The following is a 20,537-nucleotide window of genomic DNA, read 5'->3' on the forward strand; positions in this document are numbered from 1 at the left end:
AATATAAAATGTTTGAACCAATGTGATGCCCACCATTGCAAAATATGGGTAACTACAGTTTGCAGGAACAGCTTCCCATGCACAAATCTCGCACTGCTTGACAAACTTGATGACAAGGGAAGACGTACCATTGTACGCCCAGCTCGTGTTGGGCAGTGGTGCCCCCACAACAGAGCACGACAGCTGCGCGTCCATTCCATCCAGAACGGTCACGTTCTCGGGAGCTCGCAAGAAGGCCGGTGGAGAAACTGCACGTGACAAAAAATGGTCATTGATCCCTCTTTCGTAAGAATCGTTTGTAACACGAAAGGGAAACGCATCTACACAGAAGTAGTCGTAGCTCTGCGGGACGTTAAGAAATAGAACATTGTGGTGTTTGTCTTGTGTGGTTAATTTCCTTTGCCTTATATACATTATATTTTAACCGACCCGGCACACACGATCTCGCTACTCTTGGTCGTTTGCACCAACACCACCACGGGTTCGAGCACACCGAGCTCCATGTAGGGTGCTGCGTCTGCACTTGCCTTGCACCGTGTACCATTCGCACTGCTGCAAACGAGAGCTCGGACGGGGTTCGACAGGTTCGACAATTAATATGCTGCCCTGTGTCATATTTATGAAAACTTGATAATTAAAACAAAATCCTGAGGTCTCCTCGAGCTTGAATTATTGAGAGTCTACTGTGGTGACACACACTGTGCATATTCCCGCGCAGCCAGCCTCCGCCTCGCTATCATTCAGCTCGGTGCAACACAGCCGCCATGCTGCACTGCATTCCGATAAAACAAAGCGCCACCCGAGATATACGTCACCGGTGGGAGCTACAAAAACAGGCTGCCCTGCTCGGGAGAAGATTGTTTTCGCTACCCAGACGCGCGTAGCCATGGTATGCACGCCCACTGCTGCTGCCTAATCGAATAAACAGTAGTTCGCTTTTATGTTGGGATTCGTCCTTCGGTAGACTCGACATCCCACACTACTGTACAGTACACAGGAGATGAGGATGTTCGAATGCGCCTCCTGCGTTTTGTGTCAGTCTCTTGTGTCTTTATTAGCCTGCCCTGTATGAAGTGTACAGAGGCCGACAAGTAAAGATGGTGCCGCTCACTCTTGACGTGGAGCCAGGTGGCGGCTCGTGCCTCGCCCAGCTGGTTCTCGGCCACGCACTGGTAGACGCCCGCATCCTCCATGGCCAGTGCTCGAATCTCCAGGCTGCCTCCGTCGTGCTGGTGGAAGCGGTCGCTGGACATGTCCAGTGGCTGGGCGTCCAGCAGCCAGTGCACCTCGGGTGGCGGGTGACCCTCGGCCACACAGGGCAGCTGCACCTGCTGGCCCAGCTCTACCGCAGTCTCCTCGTCCACTTTGCGGCTCAAAGAGGGCAGCACTGCAGCAACCAAACCAAGTGACCGACAGTCCAACATACTTTGGCGAATCTGAAGTAAAGATGGGACTTCAAGAACACGTTGTTGGGCTAGTTGGTTCGCACTGTGCAAAAGGTAAGAAGCAACGCAAGACGGAGAAAACGAGAGCACCGGAAAGAGGACGCTCTTTCCGGTCCTCTTGTTTTCTTCTCCTTGCATTGCGTCTCACCTTTCACACAGTAAAAATGGAGTTGATAAATGAAATGGAAACACTCTGTTGATTACAATTTGTACAAACAGTGCTTCACTAAGGTGCCTCAGACTGGCTGGCCGATGTTTTTAAGGCGAAAGCCTGGGATGCCTTACCAAACGTGAAAAGTGACTACCAGTGTCGGCAGCGTCGGCATCAACACAAGTGTTGCAAAAAACCATTATCACGTGATGACATCACCTTAGGACTACATCATGGTGTCACAGGTTACCAAAATTTGTGACATCATTACATCACTATGACATCGCATAACATAGTGTCAGATGATGACATTGCCACTTAGTCAAAGGTAGGCCAATCCCAGAGGCACTGCCAAAGCATACCGTTTTTACTCGCGTAATGAACCCACCCCCCACTATGGTCCTCGAACAAAAAAATTTTTTTTTTATTGTGTGCGCCCGTTCATTTTATTTCAATGTGATTGCCAATGACGATCAAAACAACGTTAAATCACGTCATTATATCTCAAAACAACGTCGCAATAAAAGTCCAAACATAGTTTAACAATCATGCTAAACAGTTGCCAGCAGCGCGAGCACAAACGATGCAGGTTGAAACTTAAATGTCGTGCCTTTTTGCGGCGGAGCGCCATCTGCCGAATTCAGAAGAAACCGCTTTGCTTCGCCACGCAAGCACAGCAGCATGCAAACAAAGCAAAAACAAAGTGCAACGGCACCGAAGGCGCAACGTGTGTGCACCATCATCCGTCGCTGCTTCTTTGTTGTCAGGTTTCTCGTGGTGAACTTCATTGGACACCTGCTGCACAGGGTACAATGGGCCGATATATACTACCGTATAGTGCGGAATATATGTCGAGATTTCTTCAAAAAAATCACAGCATATCCACGGAGTGAATGATGATGAGTGGGCGAAGCTGCGGAGGTTCATCGGTAAACCGTGAATCTTCCGTGAATTCTGCCCAGTACATCATCACCGACGTGAGATCGGGCGCATTTATACTAAAGATTCGATGAGAGTTATGACGACTTGCAGCTCACTTTAATTTTACATGTACGCTGTGAATTTTCATTGTTTAGAAAACCATTGCTTTAGGAAACATCTGGCGTCTTTCGTTAAGCAGCTGGCGTCTTTTCGTTTTGCTTTAGAAACATCTGGCGTTCTTTCGTTCTGCTTTTACAAAAACATCTGGCGTCTTTCGTTGGTTTATTTCATCAATCAACGGCGTTTCGAACAAAATTTTTATTGTTTAATCACGCACAGGAGAAATCTCACCAGGCACTACCTTGGAGGTAAACAATGGCTGCTAATGGGAATGAGAGACAGAAGAAGTCGGCTTTTAGCTAACACTTACACTTCTACTTCTACTAACGTTTCCTACTGGAACATGCCAATGGCTGCTAATGGGGAATGAGAGACAGAAGAATTCGGCTTTTAGTTAACGCGCACGCTGCGAATTTTTTATTGTTCAACAACGCACAGGAAAAATCTCCCACCGGCACCACCTTGGAGGTCAAAGCGTAAGACTTGTTACGAACTACGACTACTACTACTACTACGACGACGACGACTACGAGGGACGAACGGGTGCCGCCTTAAGGAGCTTCGCCCCTAAAAAATGTCACTAACAAGTCGCCCCTCGACCTATATACCGGCCCTTGGCACAAACCGAGTGATCGTCTGGCAACAGGGAGCGTCGCATGCTTCTTGGGCATCAGCATCGACATCACCTCCATGGGCCGACGTCCGACGCCATTTTTCCTTTCTTGTTCATCGTGTTCCTAGCGAGTGGCGACCTTGCTCTGCGGCCAGCTATGAATACCGGGACGCGGCGCCAGTTCACCGCCGCGTTTAAAAGAAAAGTCACTGAATTCGCGGAAGCGAATGGCAGCATGTCGGCGCAGCGGCAGTTTGGAGTGTCTGAGAAAAGCGTCAGGTACTGGCGCAACCAGAAATCCAAACTGTCGGTGTGTAACGCGCGAAAGACGCCGTTTCGTGGTCACCGAGCTGTGCATCCGGAACTCAAGGACAAAGTGGCGGATTTCGTCCGCGAGTACCGTGCCAGGTCCCTGCCAGTGAGTGCAGAGCTCATTCGCACAAAAGCCGTCGAGCTCGCCCGTGAAGCCGGTCTGTCGAGGGAAGACTTCAAGGGGTCCATTTATTGGGTCCGCCGCTTCATGCGATGCAAAGGGTTTGCCCTTCGACGGCGCACGTCAATCTGCCAGAAGCTGCCGGAGGAGTACGAGGACAAGTTGATCGAGTTTCAACTCTACGTGAATAGCCTCCGGCGGCAGCATGGCTACATGTTAGGCCAGATCGGCAACGCCGACGAAACGCCGGTGTGGTTCGACATGCCGTCGTCCACAACAGTCTGTGAACGCGGGGCAAAGGAGGTGAAGCTGCTGTCGACCGGAAGCGAGCATTTGCGCTTCACCGTGATGCTTTGCTGCACGACCGACGGCAGAAAGTTGCCCCCGTTCATCATCTTTAAGCGGAAGACACTGCCGAAGGAGGCCTTCCCGCGGGATGTCGTCGTCCGCGTGAACGAGAAGGGGTACATGGACGAGGCCCTAATGCGCGAGTGGATCCGCACAGTGCGGAACCGGCGGCCCGGAGCCCTCCTGCAGCACCGGAACATGCTCGTGTTGGATGCATTTCGCGGGCATTTGACGGCGTCAGTGAAAGAGGCACTTCGCGATGGGAAGACCGATCTTCTCGTCATTCCGGGAGGGATGACGTCAACGCTGCAACCGCTGGACGTCGTCCTTAACAAGCCTTTTAAAGACCGTGTGTGTGCGTTGTACAATGAATGGATGGCTGGCGACAACCCGTGGACCCCGACAGGCCGGCTGCGCAGGCCGCCTCTCGCGACAGTTTCTGCTTGGGTCTCCGAGGCATGGAGGTCTCTGCTTGAAGAAATGATGGTGCGCGCATTTAAGAAGTGCTGCATCAGCAACGCTCTTGACGGCACCGAGGACGACATGTTGGAGGCGGCTAGCGAAAGGCAGTCGTCCTCGGAAGAGAGCTCCGACAGTTCGGAGGACTGAATAAAGTTCATCAGTGAACAGTTCCGTGTCTTTCTTTTTTTGCTGGTCAAGGTAAGGGGGTCGACCTATATTCCGCATTATACGGTAGCTACACGGCTGGTTTTAAACTCAGGGTGGTCGAACATGTGCTGGAGCATGGGAACCGTGCAGTTGGATGACACTTCGGCGTCAATCTGGGGCGCGTATGTTACTGGAGAAAACAAGAGGGAGGGCTTCGGGCTACAAAAAAGGATTGTCGCGCATTTCGCGGGCCAAAGCAAGGAAAGGTTCCTCTTGCGAAGAATGAAGTTTTCGAATATGTTAAGAGGCTCTGTAGTGAGGGACGTGCAGTGTCCCACGAAATTATTCTTCAAACCTACGCGCGGGCCACGATCAGATCTGAAGGCATTTCTGCCACTGACCTCAAGGCCACCAGCGGTCGGACAGCGAGTTTCTTAACACCGTGATGCGCAACTTCAGCTCTGAATAACTTTCGCAATTTTTTCTCCCGCATAATGAACCCTCTCCCCAAATTGGCATCAACTTTTCTGAAAAAAAAAGGTGGGCTCATTACGCGAGTAAATACGGTATGAAGTGCAGAAAGCTTTGATCCCGGAGGCAGTGCAAAACCACGCTGGGTGTGGAAAGCTTTGGGGGGGGAGGGTCAATACATTGACTGAGAAGTCATCTTAGTCAAATGCATAAGAGACCATGTGACATTTATGGGTGGACCTTTGTTTGTCATTGCCTCTTCATCCTAGTCATTTTAAAGGCTAACGTTTAAAACTAACATGCCGAGGATAACAAACCACTGTTGACAAAGGCAAGTCCACCCACAGAAACACTGGCCAGCCTATCTGAGGCACCTTATCACCGTTTGTACAAATCGTATTCCACATACTCAGGTGAAGAAACCTTGCTTTTGAACAAAATAAGAGATGGCATGCACAATCGCTGACTACATGGTCCAAGGTTCAACGAAAACTCGTCAGGCGAGGGATATTCACTGAGGAAATAAAAGAGGCATTCGTCTTGTTCAAAAGAAAACAAACATATATTGACGTTTTGGGGCCGCTACGGGTCCCTTGTTCACAATGAAGAGGGTGCCACCCTCCTCTCTGTGAACAAGGGACCTGTAGCGTCCCCGAAACGTCAATATATGTTTGTTTTATTTTGAACAAGGCGAGTGCCTCTTTTATTTCTTCAAGCACTGACTACCAGCCATAACGTTTATTCGTAGCGAAAGGCTACATTTACGCAGTAATCAACAAATGCAAGAAATCAGGATGTGTTAACATCACATCACAGGACAAGTGGAGACAACATACGCATTACTATAGTCGGGTACAACTTTAGAAGACAGGAGAGGTCCCGCCCAGATGACCGAAGCGCAGCAGCCAATTGCCTCCGCAACTAAAGAAATAGTTCACCGTTGGCGGCGTCACTGGCCGTTCGGCTCATGACGTCACCTGAAGTGCACGCCTATTGGTGGAGGCTAGTGTGCATCCGCCATTGAGGGGAAAATGTCGCTGCCTTCTAAAGTTGTACCCGACTATAGTGTATGTCGCCGCGCCTCGTTCACTTCAACATAATTCGCTCTCTTCAAAAATTCAAAAGTCAATGTAGGAATACACGCGAGTTAACATTGCATTAAGGTCACATGCTCTCTAACCTTTTGAAAGACGTCAAAATGGAGCTTTTGTAACTGCCAGTAGTACTCCCTAAAATGAAATCGTGCCGTAATATATAAAAGGGGCATGCACCTGACACTGTGACATTGGCATGGGCGACAATGGGGGCTGCCAACTCGTTGTTCGAGCCGTTGGACTGTCGAAGCAGGCTAGCCTGGCAGGTGTATCGTCCAGCATGTTGTGGCCCCAAGTGCAGAAGGGTCAGGGTGCGGTTCCAGTGGGTCAGCACGTGAGGCAGCTCGCCCAAAGGGTGGTCGTCCTTGAGCCAAACTATCTGCACCTGTTCCAGGGGGCTGCGCAGAAAGATACAACCATCACCACAGGGTAAGCACTGCACCAGAGAGATGTGATGTCTCTTAGAGCCCCACATCACCCAACCCTACTTCCTCCCTGACCACCCTCCCGCTGGCAATGTCAGTGGAATGTCAGTGTGACGTCATGTATTTCAGTCTTTTTTTTTTTCATATTCTGGCCATATTGGCTCAATAAAATTTCCTAAAACTTGGTATATGATGTTTGTGGCTCCATTAGAAAATGATACGATCTATTTCTAGCGATAAAAACTTACGTGGGCACCAGCAGATGACATCAAATATCAATGTACATATTTTTATTATTCAGATAACCTGATTTACAAAGTCTTCTCGCAGCAAGAATAGCACTTTAGGTATTATGAAAAAGCAATTCATTAGCATGAGAGAAATAGTTTTAACAGCAGAGCTGTTTCAAGCCGAGCTTGCACCATTTGCATGTTCGTTCGTTGTCCCGCAGATAATGTGACCAGAGGGGGAGTTGTGGGAATCGAGCGCGCCCTTCCCTTTGGCGCCTCGTTCCCCAGCTAGCGCGCGTGTTGGCCCCGCGCGGCTCGAGCGCCGGGAACCGCCGTTAATCGGCGGTATGGCGACCGCGGCGGCAGCGCCAGGCCTCTTTGTCTGGTGCAAGCCATGCGTCAGCCTCCCGGCGCGCGGGCACGCGTCCGGGCATGCCTCGACATGCTCACATGCTCACGCCGCCAAGCTAGCTTACGTCACTGTGCAACGCCGTTCCTCATTGGCCGCCAGTGACAACCCCCTCTCCCCCTTGAGCTCGCTTCTGTCTGGCGCGGGCTTGCCCGCGGGAGATGCTCTCAGGCTAGCACGAGAGGTTGACGCGCTGCTCTAGCAGGCGGCTTCTCGTTCGTGTGCTCGACCGCTGCCCTTTGTGTGATAGTCGTAGCACCGCTGGCAAGCGTACTCGATCGGTCTTGCGGAGTTCCCTTTACGGCCTGCAAGCCCGTGACTGTCGTACTGTGCTGCATCTTGGGTTAATAAACCCGCGTTGTTTGTTGACCTCCTGCCTCGAGTGCCTTTTCTGCGCCGTGCCGGAGAATCGACGAACCCGGCCGTAGCGTCTTTGTTCGCCGCGGCAGTGGAGAACGTCGCGTCCCTTCACGGTCGCCTCGTAGGGTAAGCTTTGCGCTAAACCTATCTCCACATAACTGGCGCCCAACTTGGTTTCGGCATGGCATCAGAGCAGTCCCCCTCGAGGCGCTCGTTCCTGCTCGATCCCGTGGCGACGGACTTGATCTCGTTCGATGCGGACGACGCCGGCAGCACGAGGTAAGCTCGCCTTAGCGGCCCTCGGCTTTCGGCCACCGGGAGAGATCCCGTCTTGGGGCCTCCTTTGGTGATGACCGCTAGAATGTGGACTACAGTCCTAGCCTAGCCAGTCTCGGGTTTTCTCAGCTGTTCGAGACACACGCGGAGCACGTGCTTTCGGGCCTCTCCAATGCGTCGTCTCCGCTCGCTGGCCTTTCTTTGTTAGCAGCACAGCTGAGTGTCCAAACCGCCGCACCAGAGCGTCCCTACCTAGGACACATGGTGCTGGCATTCATACGCTCGCTGGCCCATCGTTGTCACGAGCGTAAAGGGTTGACGATGTCGTCCGCGTTTTCCGACGATCATTTTCCTCATGCGCGCTTGGGCGACGCTTTCGGCAAATGTGAGCCACCGTGCTCCGTTGTCGATTCGTTTGCCTGTCGCATGAGGCATCATGTGTCCGTCGGTGCGGAAACCCTACTCTTCGCTGTGCCGTTTATTGGCCCCTTTGGGTCCGGCGTGCATGGCGGAGATACAGGCGCACGACCCTCGAACGGCGGCGCCTGCCTCGGAGCCGCTGCACACAACTGCGGCACAGCTCCAGGCAAAACACGGCCTTCCATCTCGCGAGCAGCATCGCTGTTTCGTGCGGCGCTTCGCGGTTGGTTGTGCGCTGGGAGAATCGCGCGCGCTGACAGTGCTTTGTGCATCTCCCTGGTCTTTCGCTGCCCGTGATTCTCGGTCGCGTCTTTCTCGCGCGCACGAGTATCGTGAATGACTTCCCAAGCGGTGGTTACAGGGTCGTCCCTTTCGGCGCCCTACTACCATTTGCAACCCTCGTAGTGGCTACCGCTGCCTTTTAAGTTCGGGACGCCACTCGAGATTTCGCTCGCTGGTAGCTTGACTGCTATGTCAACATAGTGCCATTGGTGGAGGAAACGAACCCCATGGCGCTAGTCTGGCTTAAGCGCTTGCGCGAGCCCTCGGGCCGCCTCGCGCGCTGGGCGTTGACTTTGCAGCGGTACAACTTCGTTGTGCGCTACCGGAAAGGGAGCTCAAACGTCGTGGCTCACGCCTTGCCGCGTGCCCCCGTTTCGGTGTGACACTTGTGTTCGCCACTCCCGAGAGCAATCGCATCGAGTAGACTCCGGGGCCTCTGGCTCCAATGGGTCGAAAGGAGCGAACCCCGACGACGAATTGACTTTCGAGTCGATCGCCTCGGGTGAGCACGTCACGTCAGCCGGTATCGTGTTAAGCAGAGAAGAGACACCAAAGGCACAGCAGTGCGATCCGTTTTGGGCTCCAAGAGCCGTGCTCCCAAGGAGCGGGCGCGTATTGACAGTCTGGTATTGCTGTCGGCGCCGTGTGCCGTTTACGCAGTCTGGTATTGCTGCGGGCACGTTGGATTCGCATCTGTTTGTCGCCGGCGGAGTTTTCCTGCGCTCCACATCCCACCGGAGGAAGCTCCCAAGGAGTCTTTCAAGGTGGGGGTACCCCGCAGTCTCGGGAAAGCCACCCTCGGCTATTTCCACGACTCGCGGTTGGCCGGACATGCGAGTGGTCGTAAGACTTTCTAAAAGTTGTGCCGCTCTGCTACCCGGCCAGGCATTAAACGTGACGCTCTTCACTCCTCGTGTGACAATGCGTGCAGTCTCGTGCGGGCAAACCCCCGGGCTCATGCAGCCGCCCTCAAACCCTTTTCGTTGCCCACAGAGCGACTTGGGAGAGGGGGAGGCGGTCACACAACCGCAGGAAAACCGTAAGGCTGGCCCCAAGTCACGCCACCGGTAGAACCTGTGGAAACGCACTTAAGCAACCTTTCTCCCACTAACAGGTAGCTGGACTTTATTCCATACCTTGACAGTGAATGGAGATAACCGCTAAGGTGCGGCGGCACACGTCTGGAAGTGGTAGAAGGCCTTCTTGGCCGAAAATACCCTCTGACGTGTTGTCCAAGCCATAACCTGGCAAGCGCCCCTTTGTTGGGCAGCACGGTCAGGCAGGCACCCCTTTTCGGCAGCCGGCTATGCTGGGGGCATTTCTGTCCGCTCTTGCATCGCCCTGTCGTCTCCCTGCGCCTACCTTGCCACCAGCCTGTTCCAGACCTGATGGCCTGCTGTTCCCTGGTCGTCCCAGCTGTGGCCTGCTGCCTGCCTTCTGCCCTGCGGCCACCCCCATCCTGCCTTACCCACCTGGCAGCTTCGGCAGCCGCCCTCGGCGGCTAGTCCGCCCACCGAAGCTTCGGCCCAGTCCCGAGCGTGGTCGCTCCGGCTCCCGTTTCCTGGCTGCCTGCTGTTCCTGTGTGGCCCCCCGCCCCAGCGACTTTCGGCGGTTGGCTGCCGCACGCAACTGGCAGCCACGCCTCGTACGTTCCCGGCTGCCAACCTCTCCAGTCCGGCGAACTTCAAGCGGGCTGGCTGCCCGCCCTTGTGCAGTCTTGCCCCCGTTCCTCCTGGGCTGTGGACCTTCTTCCCGGCGGTGGGCTCTCCCCTTGTGGTGGAACTTTTGGTGGAACTTTTGTGTGGCCATGGCCGACTTTTGAACTTGTACCTCCGGGAAGACGACACCCCCCTGTTGGACTTTGCCCCGTTGGCCAGCCCCCTTGCGGCTGAGCTGACCTTGCCACTTGGCCTCGGACAGCCTCTTTCACAGGCTGGCCTCGGTCTTTAGGAGGGGGGAATGTGGGAATCGAGCGCGCCCTTCCCTTTGGCGCCTCGTTCCCCAGCTAGCGCGCGTGTTGGCCCCGCGCGGCTCGAGCGCCGGGAACCGCCGTTAATCGGCGGTATGGCGACCGCGGCGGCAGCGCCAGGCCTCTTTGTCTGGTGCAAGCCATGCGTCAGCCTCCCGGCGCGCGGGCACGCGTCCGGGCATGCCTCGACATGCTCACATGCTCACGCCGCCAAGCTAGCTTACGTCACTGTGCAACGCCGTTCCTCATTGGCCGCCAGTGACAACCCCCTCTCCCCCTTGAGCTCGCTTCTGTCTGGCGCGGGCTTGCCCGCGGGAGATGCTCTCAGGCTAGCACGAGAGGTTGACGCGCTGCTCTAGCAGGCGGCTTCTCGTTCGTGTGCTCGACCGCTGCCCTTTGTGTGATAGTCGTAGCACCGCTGGCAAGCGTACTCGATCGGTCTTGCGGAGTTCCCTTTACGGCCTGCAAGCCCGTGACTGTCGTACTGTGCTGCATCTTGGGTTAATAAACCCGCGTTGTTTGTTGACCTCCTGCCTCGAGTGCCTTTTCTGCGCCGTGCCGGAGAATCGACGAACCCGGCCGTAGCGTCTTTGTTCGCCGCGGCAGTGGAGAACGTCGCGTCCCTTCACGGTCGCCTCGTAGGGTAAGCTTTGCGCTAAACCTATCTCCACAGAGTGAATAAAGAAATAAAATGAAATTATGATGATGATGCTTGAAATGTTGATGATAAATGATGGTAAGGATGATGGTGCTGGAAATTATGATGATGCTAAATGATGATAATCTTAAAATTATGACGACGATGCGTTAATAGTTATGATGATGACGATGCTCGAAATGGTGATGCTAAATGAGGATGATGATGCTCAAAATGATGATGTTAAATGAGGATGATGCTTGAAATGATGATGTTCGGGATGCTAAATGATCATGATGATGATGCTCGAAGTGGTGATGATGCTATATGATGATGACGCTCAAAATGAGACTAAGCAGTCTTAGGCCCGTATTCACAAACGCTCCTCGACTCGACCCTTCACCTCGACTCCGTGGAGTTGAGGAAAATGCTTCTCCTCAACTCGAGGGGCGAGGGACATTCAAGGATGTCCCTCAATGTTTTCTCTGACAAGGAGCCCTTCACGAAGGTGTCCTCCATCTCAACGCACTTGAGGAACGCACGGAGAAGAGAATATGCAAATTATGCTGTCTAAAGCATGCCTTGAGCCTCAAAACAAGAAGGTTTCTTTTTATTTTCCATTCTAAACAATTGTTGTACGTTTTTTTGAGTCGGTGATACAGCGGAGGAGATGTTATCGTGTGTTGTGGCGACTGAGCTACTGACGTTGTTGTGTCTGGCAACATAACAGCCTAGTATGCGATCGAGCGGTAGCAGGTTACGATATTACTTCTTTACACGCATCAAAGATCCCAACACGTGTACGTGCCGCCTGCATATATTCTGTAGGCAATGGGATCAGTAATTGCTCGCCCGAGACGACCATTTGGAAAGGGACACACGCAGTGTGCTCTTGTTTTAGTTCTCGCACAGAAATATTCCGCTGTCAGGTGGCAAACAAGTATAAAATAGTGTAAAACAGAAGACCATAACAACTGAATCTTACCTTGACCTGCTCAACTTATATTTCACGGCATAGATTCCATTGCACTGAAAATGTGATGCAACGATTGCTTCGCAGACGAACGAAATGTAGCAGACGACCGCATTTCTCTGCTAGCGCCGTCTGTTTGTAAATGAGTCGTTCGCACCTGTAGTTCATTTTGGTTGGTTTTAACAGCAACAAAAGAGAAAAGTCTTAATTTACTCAACATAGTTATTATAATACAAAAATTTATTTTCACTAGCAACTTCCTTGGGTGCTCGATGCTGTGCAAGGGCCCTTGTGTATGGCAGACGACACAAACAGTCGGCTCGTTGGTGCGCACTGCACGAGCGGTTGTCCGTGTTGTCCGCGCACTGCACACGCGGTTGTCCGCGGTTGTCCGTGCTCGACTTGAGCGGGAGAGATGTCAGGAGACTTGCTACGGTGCTCTTCGTAAAGCGAAACCTTGAGAGAAACTCCGTGTCCCTGTACTCTTCTAAAGGGTTCAAGCGATCCCTTAACCAGTGCCTAGGCAAACAATTCGTGGCATCTGACTCTCTTGCAAGTTCGTCGGCAACATCATGAACATGAAAAGCGAATTCCAAAAAGCAGTCAAGTGACCGTACGTCTGCCATGTTTGTGAGGAGCGCTCAAGGGAGCTTCTGGCCTACCTCGAGATTCTCGAGGAGCACACTGAGGATTCTCTCCATTCGAGGAGCGTTTCGAGTCGAGAGTGATTTCTGCAACGCGAGACAGTCCTCAAGGATCCCTTGAAGTCGAGTTTCGAGTCGAGGAGCGTTTGTGAATACGGGCCTAAGTCTACCCTCACATACACTCGCGCGCTTACAGCTTTGCTGTCCGACGGTTTTCATGGCACGAAGCTGGCTGCATTTTTTTTATTCTTTAGTGCCCCTTTAATATATCTCCTCATCATTGCTGTGTAGCCAATCAAGCACACTTAACGAGGTTCTCACCTGCCAGCAGCAATGCACTCAAGGTAGCTGTCATAACCATTGCCCAGATTGTTGAACTGTCGGTCAACTGGTGGCACAACAATGGAAAGTTCTGCCTTGTGCTCTCCACCTGGAAACAAAGCAATGTAATAAGAACAGTTGCTCACCAATTTACTGGGCCTCTGCAAGTATTCAAACACTTTGAATATTAGAACAAATATTATGGTATTTGAATTTGCTTAGACACGAATTCAAAATTTTCCAAATTTCGAAGCATTCAAAACAAACGAACAGACGTATTTCACCATGAGTAACCCACCTGAAAAGATCCTTTCACTGCGGCGTGGGGATGCTACGCCATGAAACCGCCGATTCAGAAAAAATCCACACTACCGCCAAGCCGCACTTCAAGGCTAAGTGTGCATATTACGTGCAGCCCAACAAATTTCTTCAAAAGTTTAAATTGTGTTATACAAGTTTATATGGTTTAACATGGCAAATTTTAAAACAGCATATTTTACCACTTATAACTTGCACCGTACTTCTATTCAAATCCTGCAATAATTCAAATTCACACTGACTTCACTTCGAACCAAAAAAGTTTTTATTTTTCTTTACACAAATGTGCGATATATACTATTCGAACTATTAGATTCGAAATCATTCGGCCAAATCACTGTTCGCTTGACCTTCAAATTTATTATTCACCCATCTCTAAATTTCTGTTAACATTTTTTCTCGTGTATACAGTCCAATGCTGCAAAGCTTTTGCAGCATCGGCATAGCCCCTTTGTGACATGCATTATGATCGACTATCTATGAATGCGTGAAATTTTGCATAATTTGATGCCAACGTTCTAGAGACTCAATTTTAAGTGAGTGGAAGTGTTAAAATAAATCATAGTGCATATTATAGCAATTAACAGCAATTACAACGTAATTATCTAAATACAGTGGACTCTTAGTAAACGGAAATCTCTTAAACAGAACTTCTACTTAAACGGAACAACTGCCCCTAATATTATTGGTTTCATATTTGCATTCTGCACCCCTGCTCCTCTCTCAGTAAACGGAACTCCTGTTAAATGGAACACATTTTGCTGGTCCCTTTAGGTTCTGTTTAACGAGAGTCTACTGTAGTTGACAGCCAGTCATGCCCTATTTCCTCATAATGCAAATTCAATGACCCACTCAAAGTACACACAATAGTTACCTGCTGGTAGTAAGCATTCATAAAGATGTACAAAAAATATTTTGAAATTCCTGCCAAACCGCCCTACGTCCAACGTCTTGTGAAACACAGTACAGCCTTTACCAAAGCGATCCTGTGTAGAAAAATGTTTCACCCAGAAGCAATATAAGGGATCTTTCGGTGAGAAGAATGTTTAATTTACCATACGCTCAATGTTTGTGCTCTCTTCCTTGCCAAAAGTGCACAGAAATGGCAAAAGTAAGTGATGCAGCAAAGGGGTAGAGAAAGAGCGGACTTAGTAATGAAACCTCTTTGCACGCAGGGTGTTGCGTTCACCACAAAGCGAAACAAACGGTTAACGAGTCAAAATTTTAGAAAGCACAGGCGAAGGTGTTCTTGTGACTTACCACTGCTGTCAACGCTGAGCTCCACCGCTGGCCCGAAAACGGTGTCACCAGTGTGCGGATTCGTCAATTCAACTTGGTACTGGCCCTCAAGCTGTGGAGTTGCTTCCAGAATCACCAAGCGGTTGTCCTAGCAAGGAGGGCAACAGCTTAATTAAAAAGGAAACTTTTAGGGAGGGCACTGCTTTAACACTTTTCTTTAAAATTATTAATAAATTTTTATTAAACTTGCTTAGTTTAATGCTGATTTCAAGCATGCAATTATTTTTCTACTACAGTGTCTACTTCATAAAATATGAAACATTTCATGGGCCTTGTTACGAGCCAGATCTTTTCATAAATTGAGAGAGTTACAAAGTAAATCAGCATATCACAATAATCTGGAATCAGAACTGTATGCAACAAAACAGGAATGGGTATTCTAAACCCATTTGAAAAGAAGTTATGGTATGTTGAACATTCTAGCTTGACAGTGACTCACTGACGAATGTTCAACATATTGTCATATGGTTGTGACGGTGAAGCAATAAAACTTTTGTTAAAATGGGTTCAGAACAACCATTTTTGTTTTACTGCACACAGTTCTCAATTCAGATTATTTCAGTATGCTGTTTTACTTTGTAACTATCTTAGTTTAAGAAAAATCTTGCTACCACAAAGGTACATGAAATAGCCGAAAGAAAACAGCGCAAAAGACGGAACACCCGAAAAAGAAAGAAACATACAACAGCGCTAACTTAAAACAAAGGTTTGTTTGTCAATACCGCGCAATATATACATGCGCAGTCCAAAACGAAAAGAAAGAGGGAACATAAAAACAACAAACAAAGATAATATAAACGAACTATCACTGCAAACCATGCTCACTGCATGTACCGCCATCTGAGAGATAATCAATTTCCTTGATGCCAAGCAACCACTTTAGTCGCATGAAACGTTTGGTCATTTAAAGACATGTACTGGAAAAATAATTGCATGTGTGAAATCAGCCCACAAAATATACATCAGCTCCGCAAGTTTCATCAAATTCAATCAAGATCTTAAAAAGAGGAATTTAAGACCCATGTTAATTCTGCCTGCGAGCTATTCTCTATCACTTTTTAAAAACCCCACACCTGTGTAGTTGCGAACTTCCTGCTGTCCAAGGGTGTACTGTCGAGCCGTGACCATATGGCAGTGGCTTGAGGAACGCTGTCCACCACGGGTGGCTCCAGGATCACGTGACCACCCTTGGGCACAGTCACGTGCACTGCCTCAGAAACCTCTTCAGTTGGTGTCAAGTCTGCACAATGACACGACAGAAACATGATGCAGAGGAGAATATTGTGCTATGCATGTCACGTGTTTAATTTGGACTTTTTTTTTTATTGAGACAATAGTCCATACTTATAAAAGCAGGCTATGCATACGAACAGGGTACATCCTGGCACAACCAAGTGGTACCATGTAGGACCCTGTTTTTGCACTTGGATAGAAATACACTTTGAAGTGCTACGAGATTTATAAGTGGCATAGCTAATAATATTATCTAGTGTTTCAATTTCCAAATTAAGCACAAGAAATAGGCTATTTATTTATTTGTTCATTCATATACCCCACAGGCTCCAGAAGGAGTACTGTGTGAGGGGGGCATACAGATTGTGGAGCAATAAACGTGTTATACAGCGACATAACTATCAACAGAACGAGGATTAAATAATCTAAAAAGAACATGAAATAAATAAAACAAACGAAGGTGAACTAACACATGGGTGCTTATCAGTGTACAGTAAAGCAACAAACTTAGCATGAATTCTTACATAACTACGTAACAATAAAGTTGAGAACTACAGAACTAAAACAAATGCTGGTTGTTAGCAAAGTAAGCCAAATATCGCACCAACTTTTTTGTCTGAGAGTTATCGAGTTGTTAAGGTCAGTAATGTTATGAGGAAGACCATTCCAAAGTGCAATGGCACATGGCAAAGCAGAACTGCTGAACGCATCAGTGTGACCGATTATGCATGAAAACTGAGATAATTATGGTTTCTTGATTAACCCTTTACGACACAGCCTCCACATTTGGAGACGTGACAATTTTGCCATTTCTGTGCACTCCTGCCAATTAAGAGACCACAAATGCTGAGCTAATGGTAAATTAAACATTTGTGTTACCTAAAGTCTCTTTAGGCCACTTCTGGGTGACACATTTTTCTACACACTATCACTCTGGTGAATACAGTACCACAATTAAACAGATGCTGGACGTATCGCGTTTCGACAAAAATTTCAAAATATTTTTTTTACCTTGTAGTGTGCATGTATCTCACAGGAGTACGGCCACTAGCGTGGGTTCGGACTTAGCGAGCCACAGGGCCGTGTCTGCCGTCGCCTCGCGTAAACTAGCGCGCCGCTGCACACGTATGTTCGAGCGCAAACAAGGTGCCGAGCGTAGCGCGGCAAGTACACAGTGCTGCTCTAAAAATCCGCAACAGTTTATTGCCTGCGGCAACACCACAAACGCAGTACAACGCCTGCTCCCAAAGGCGGCGGGAGAAGCAAAACAGGCTTAACCACGCCACGGGCGAAAGTACAACACAAAGGGTGCCGCGAGGACGTCTCCGCAGGCAAAAGGGCTCACGGCGACACGCCGCTGAGGGAAACGGTCCCTCGCGACTATGCTGCGTACTCTTACGATCTGCGACCACAGGGCCCGATCGCTCGAGCAAGGGCAAACTCCGCTCGCGTTGGCTTCGATAGGTATGGTTTCGGCGTAGTATGACCACGCGCGAATGCACCGCACCGCTCTTCAGCCTAGCGTTCGGAAAAGGACAACGTAAGGTAAGCGCTCGCCGCTGGCGCAAGGCACCGTTAGCGAACTCCGTCCGAGCGAGCCCAAACAAAGGAGCCGACGGAAGGGAAAGAAAATGCGTGCTTACCCTACGAGGTCCAGAGAGTGTCTCCCTCCCGCCGCGCAAAACGTCTCACGAGACTCGAACGCGGCGCCACCGTCGAGATCCAGCGCCGGGGTGAGGGGGGTTAACGTCATCCCCGCTCGCCCAGCGCCGTAGGACGGCGGAGGAGGGGAGCGGCATGATCGGACATGAGGATGGCAGAAATAGGCGAAAAACTCGCGCAATGGCGACGGGCAAGCCTCAATCCCCACAACCTTTTTAAGAATGCTTATCACCATCAAATAACTGTTGCATGTGATTTGAGTAGGGTCATTGAATTCATTTTATAAAGAAATATGGCACGACTAACTATAAAATATTGAGATCATCAAATACTTTTTAACTACAAGTAATTGCTATAAGGTTGAAAACAGAATCTTGAAGCGATGAAAAAACCTTGAAACATGGGTTGTCACTGGAGCCAACGTTCCGACAAGCAGGCTTGTCTTTTCAAGGCTGCCATTGCCTACCTTAGCGCGTGCATGTGCACATTTCGTACCATCTCCTCCAACCCAAACAAAAGAGAAGGAAAGGGTAAGTGCTTGAAAAAGACAAGTCCGCTTGTCGTAACGTTGGCTTCAGCGGACACCCCATGTTCCAAGAATTTTTTAAGTAATTGCTATAAAATACAAAATAATTTATTCTAACACTTCCACTCGCTTTAAAATTGGTTCTCTAGAACCTTGGCATCAAATTAGGCAACTTTCACGCATTTATAGACAGTCGATCATAACGCGTGTCGCAAAGTGTTAAGCATGCACAAAAGCCGGGCACTCGTGCACCACAAGAAGCAAGGGCGCAGCACAGCACTCACGTGCAACTTGCAGCTTGGCCTTGGCACTGAGCACTGCCCGGCCGTGTTCTTGGCCAAGCACTGGTAGGCACCAGCCTGAGAGAGGCCGATGTTGCTGAGCACATGCACAGCCGCAGGGAGGTCCAGTTGGTGAGTGGCTGGTCATCCTTGAGCAGCCGCAGCCGCGGTGCTGGCGCCCGACCGCCTCGCACCGCAGTGCTCGCTTCTCGCCCAGACCTACGTACCCGCCCGAGGGCGGGGTCAGGAAGCGTGGGGACAGCAACTGCTGGTGGTCGCAAACACAACACGCAGCAGTGAAGTAAGAAGACATACACAATATAGTCTAAAGCCAATGGGGTACCGACACGAAAATTTTCAGTTGTCATTCTTTTTTTTTTTGCATCAAATGAAAGGCCTCAAGAGTTGAGAAAATGTATTGGTAAGTGTGAGGAACCGTGAGAAAGTAATCAACATTATGTTTTTAAAAGTTAATTTCATTTCCTACTGTACCCTGACCTCAGGACACTGTATGAGCTTCTCATCACGTGCTCACGCAAGATATTGCGATATTCCATGGCCGCTCTGCTCCGTGGCTCCATTGGTGGACACACAAGCGGCCGTGTTGAAAGTTTTGGTACCTGACGTCATCACAACTAGCCACAATGTGCATGAAGTTCACCAGAATTGACACTGTAGCCCGAGTCCCAATAGTGCGATGTTGGTTGGTGCACCATGTGGAAATCCACTTTAATGTCAAAAAAAATATCTTATCAGCATTTACTGATTTCCACACTTGCTCAAAGCAGTCTCTGTATATGGGAGACATCTACGGCAGAGTAAACTCGCCTTCGAAAAATGGAGCCAGCATTCCTTTATTTTCCCTGCACCTGCTTTTATGTTACAAAGGCCCTTAAATACATAGCTTAAGAATTTTTTCTGTGTCTCAAAAACTCTTTGAAACGAGTCACCCATCGCGGCTATGGTGTTTCACTGCTAAGAAATAGGTCACGGGTTTGATTTCAGGCCATGACAGACTCATTAAAGGGGAGTCAAGTGCTAAAAACGTGTACTTAAGATTTAGCCAGCATGGTCAAAATTAATTCGAAGTTCCTCATTACAGCATGCCTTATAATCGTATCACGGTTTTCATCATGGTTTGAGCACACAAAACCCTAAAATTAAATTCTTTTTCTTTTGTTTGGCATTGGATTACATTGGTCCCTACAAAAACCCATGCTCGACCACCACTATTTAGGTTGCTTGTTATTTTGTGATGCACAAATGCAATGCAGTGCCACAACTGGAGTGGCCACCAGTGCCACATGTGGCTATCCTGAAACACGCACGATCTGTGTTGGCCCACGCTATGAAAAATTTGTGAACACGGGGTGTCGCCGGTGCCGATGTTTCGACAAGCGGCCTTGTCTTCTTCAGGATGCTTGTCCACGATAAGCCCGCCTGTTGGAACATCGGCTCCAGTGACACCCCGTGTTCATCAACTTTTCCTCTCTTCAAGCTTCCATCTTCCCCTGAACTTCTGCCTTTTTTGGCCCACACTACAGTGCCATGACACAGGTGACATGCACAGTGACAGACCAATTAAACAATTGTGCACTATCAGAACAAAATGATCCAGGACAGTGCTCCCACGAAGAAGGCTTCATCTGCTCTATTTCCAAGGTCCCAAGCCTTTACGATAGATTTTAACAGCACTGACTGCTCTCCGGTTCAGCGCACATGGTTCTTTTACTTGCGCTCAACTCTCTTCCGTCCACCTTGTCTTTCTATTGGTTCACCCCATTCCCCCCTAAAAGGCAGCCAACCCAAACTACCTCTTGTTAAGCTCCCTGCCTTTCTGCACATTCTCTCTGGCACAGCAATCACCATTTGGCCATGCCATCCAGGTAGCCTACCGTAAAATGCCGAGATTCCCCCACCCCTGTTTTTTATGTGATTTTCTAGTTTTTCAAGAACACCGATAGATAACCACCCCTGACAATGGCATCGTCCCTTTTGGTGATAAGCTTCTCCGAGTGGAGTGATATATCAACCAACCACAAACTGCTAAAAACGAAGACACGAGAA

At 49.6% G+C, this 20,537-nt stretch overlaps 1 protein-coding gene across 1 annotated transcript in view; it reads right to left on the minus strand.

Annotated features, from left to right (window-relative positions):
• The window catches only part of LOC119399245 (protein sidekick-like), an 88,774-nt gene extending 69,991 nt beyond the window's left edge, over nucleotides 1–18,783 (minus strand). The window contains 7 exon segments of the mRNA XM_037666061.2: nucleotides 129–248; nucleotides 1,112–1,387; nucleotides 6,383–6,603; nucleotides 13,152–13,260; nucleotides 14,730–14,856; nucleotides 15,842–16,008; nucleotides 18,474–18,783. Coding sequence (XP_037521989.2) covers nucleotides 129–248; nucleotides 1,112–1,387; nucleotides 6,383–6,603; nucleotides 13,152–13,260; nucleotides 14,730–14,856; nucleotides 15,842–16,008; nucleotides 18,474–18,783 — 1,330 coding nt within the window.
• Nucleotides 18,784–20,537: the final 1,754 nt, after the last annotated feature.

The sequence above is a fragment of the Rhipicephalus sanguineus genome, chromosome 7 (genome assembly GCF_013339695.2).
Source record: "Rhipicephalus sanguineus isolate Rsan-2018 chromosome 7, BIME_Rsan_1.4, whole genome shotgun sequence".
Classification (NCBI taxonomy): domain Eukaryota; kingdom Metazoa; phylum Arthropoda; class Arachnida; order Ixodida; family Ixodidae; genus Rhipicephalus; species Rhipicephalus sanguineus.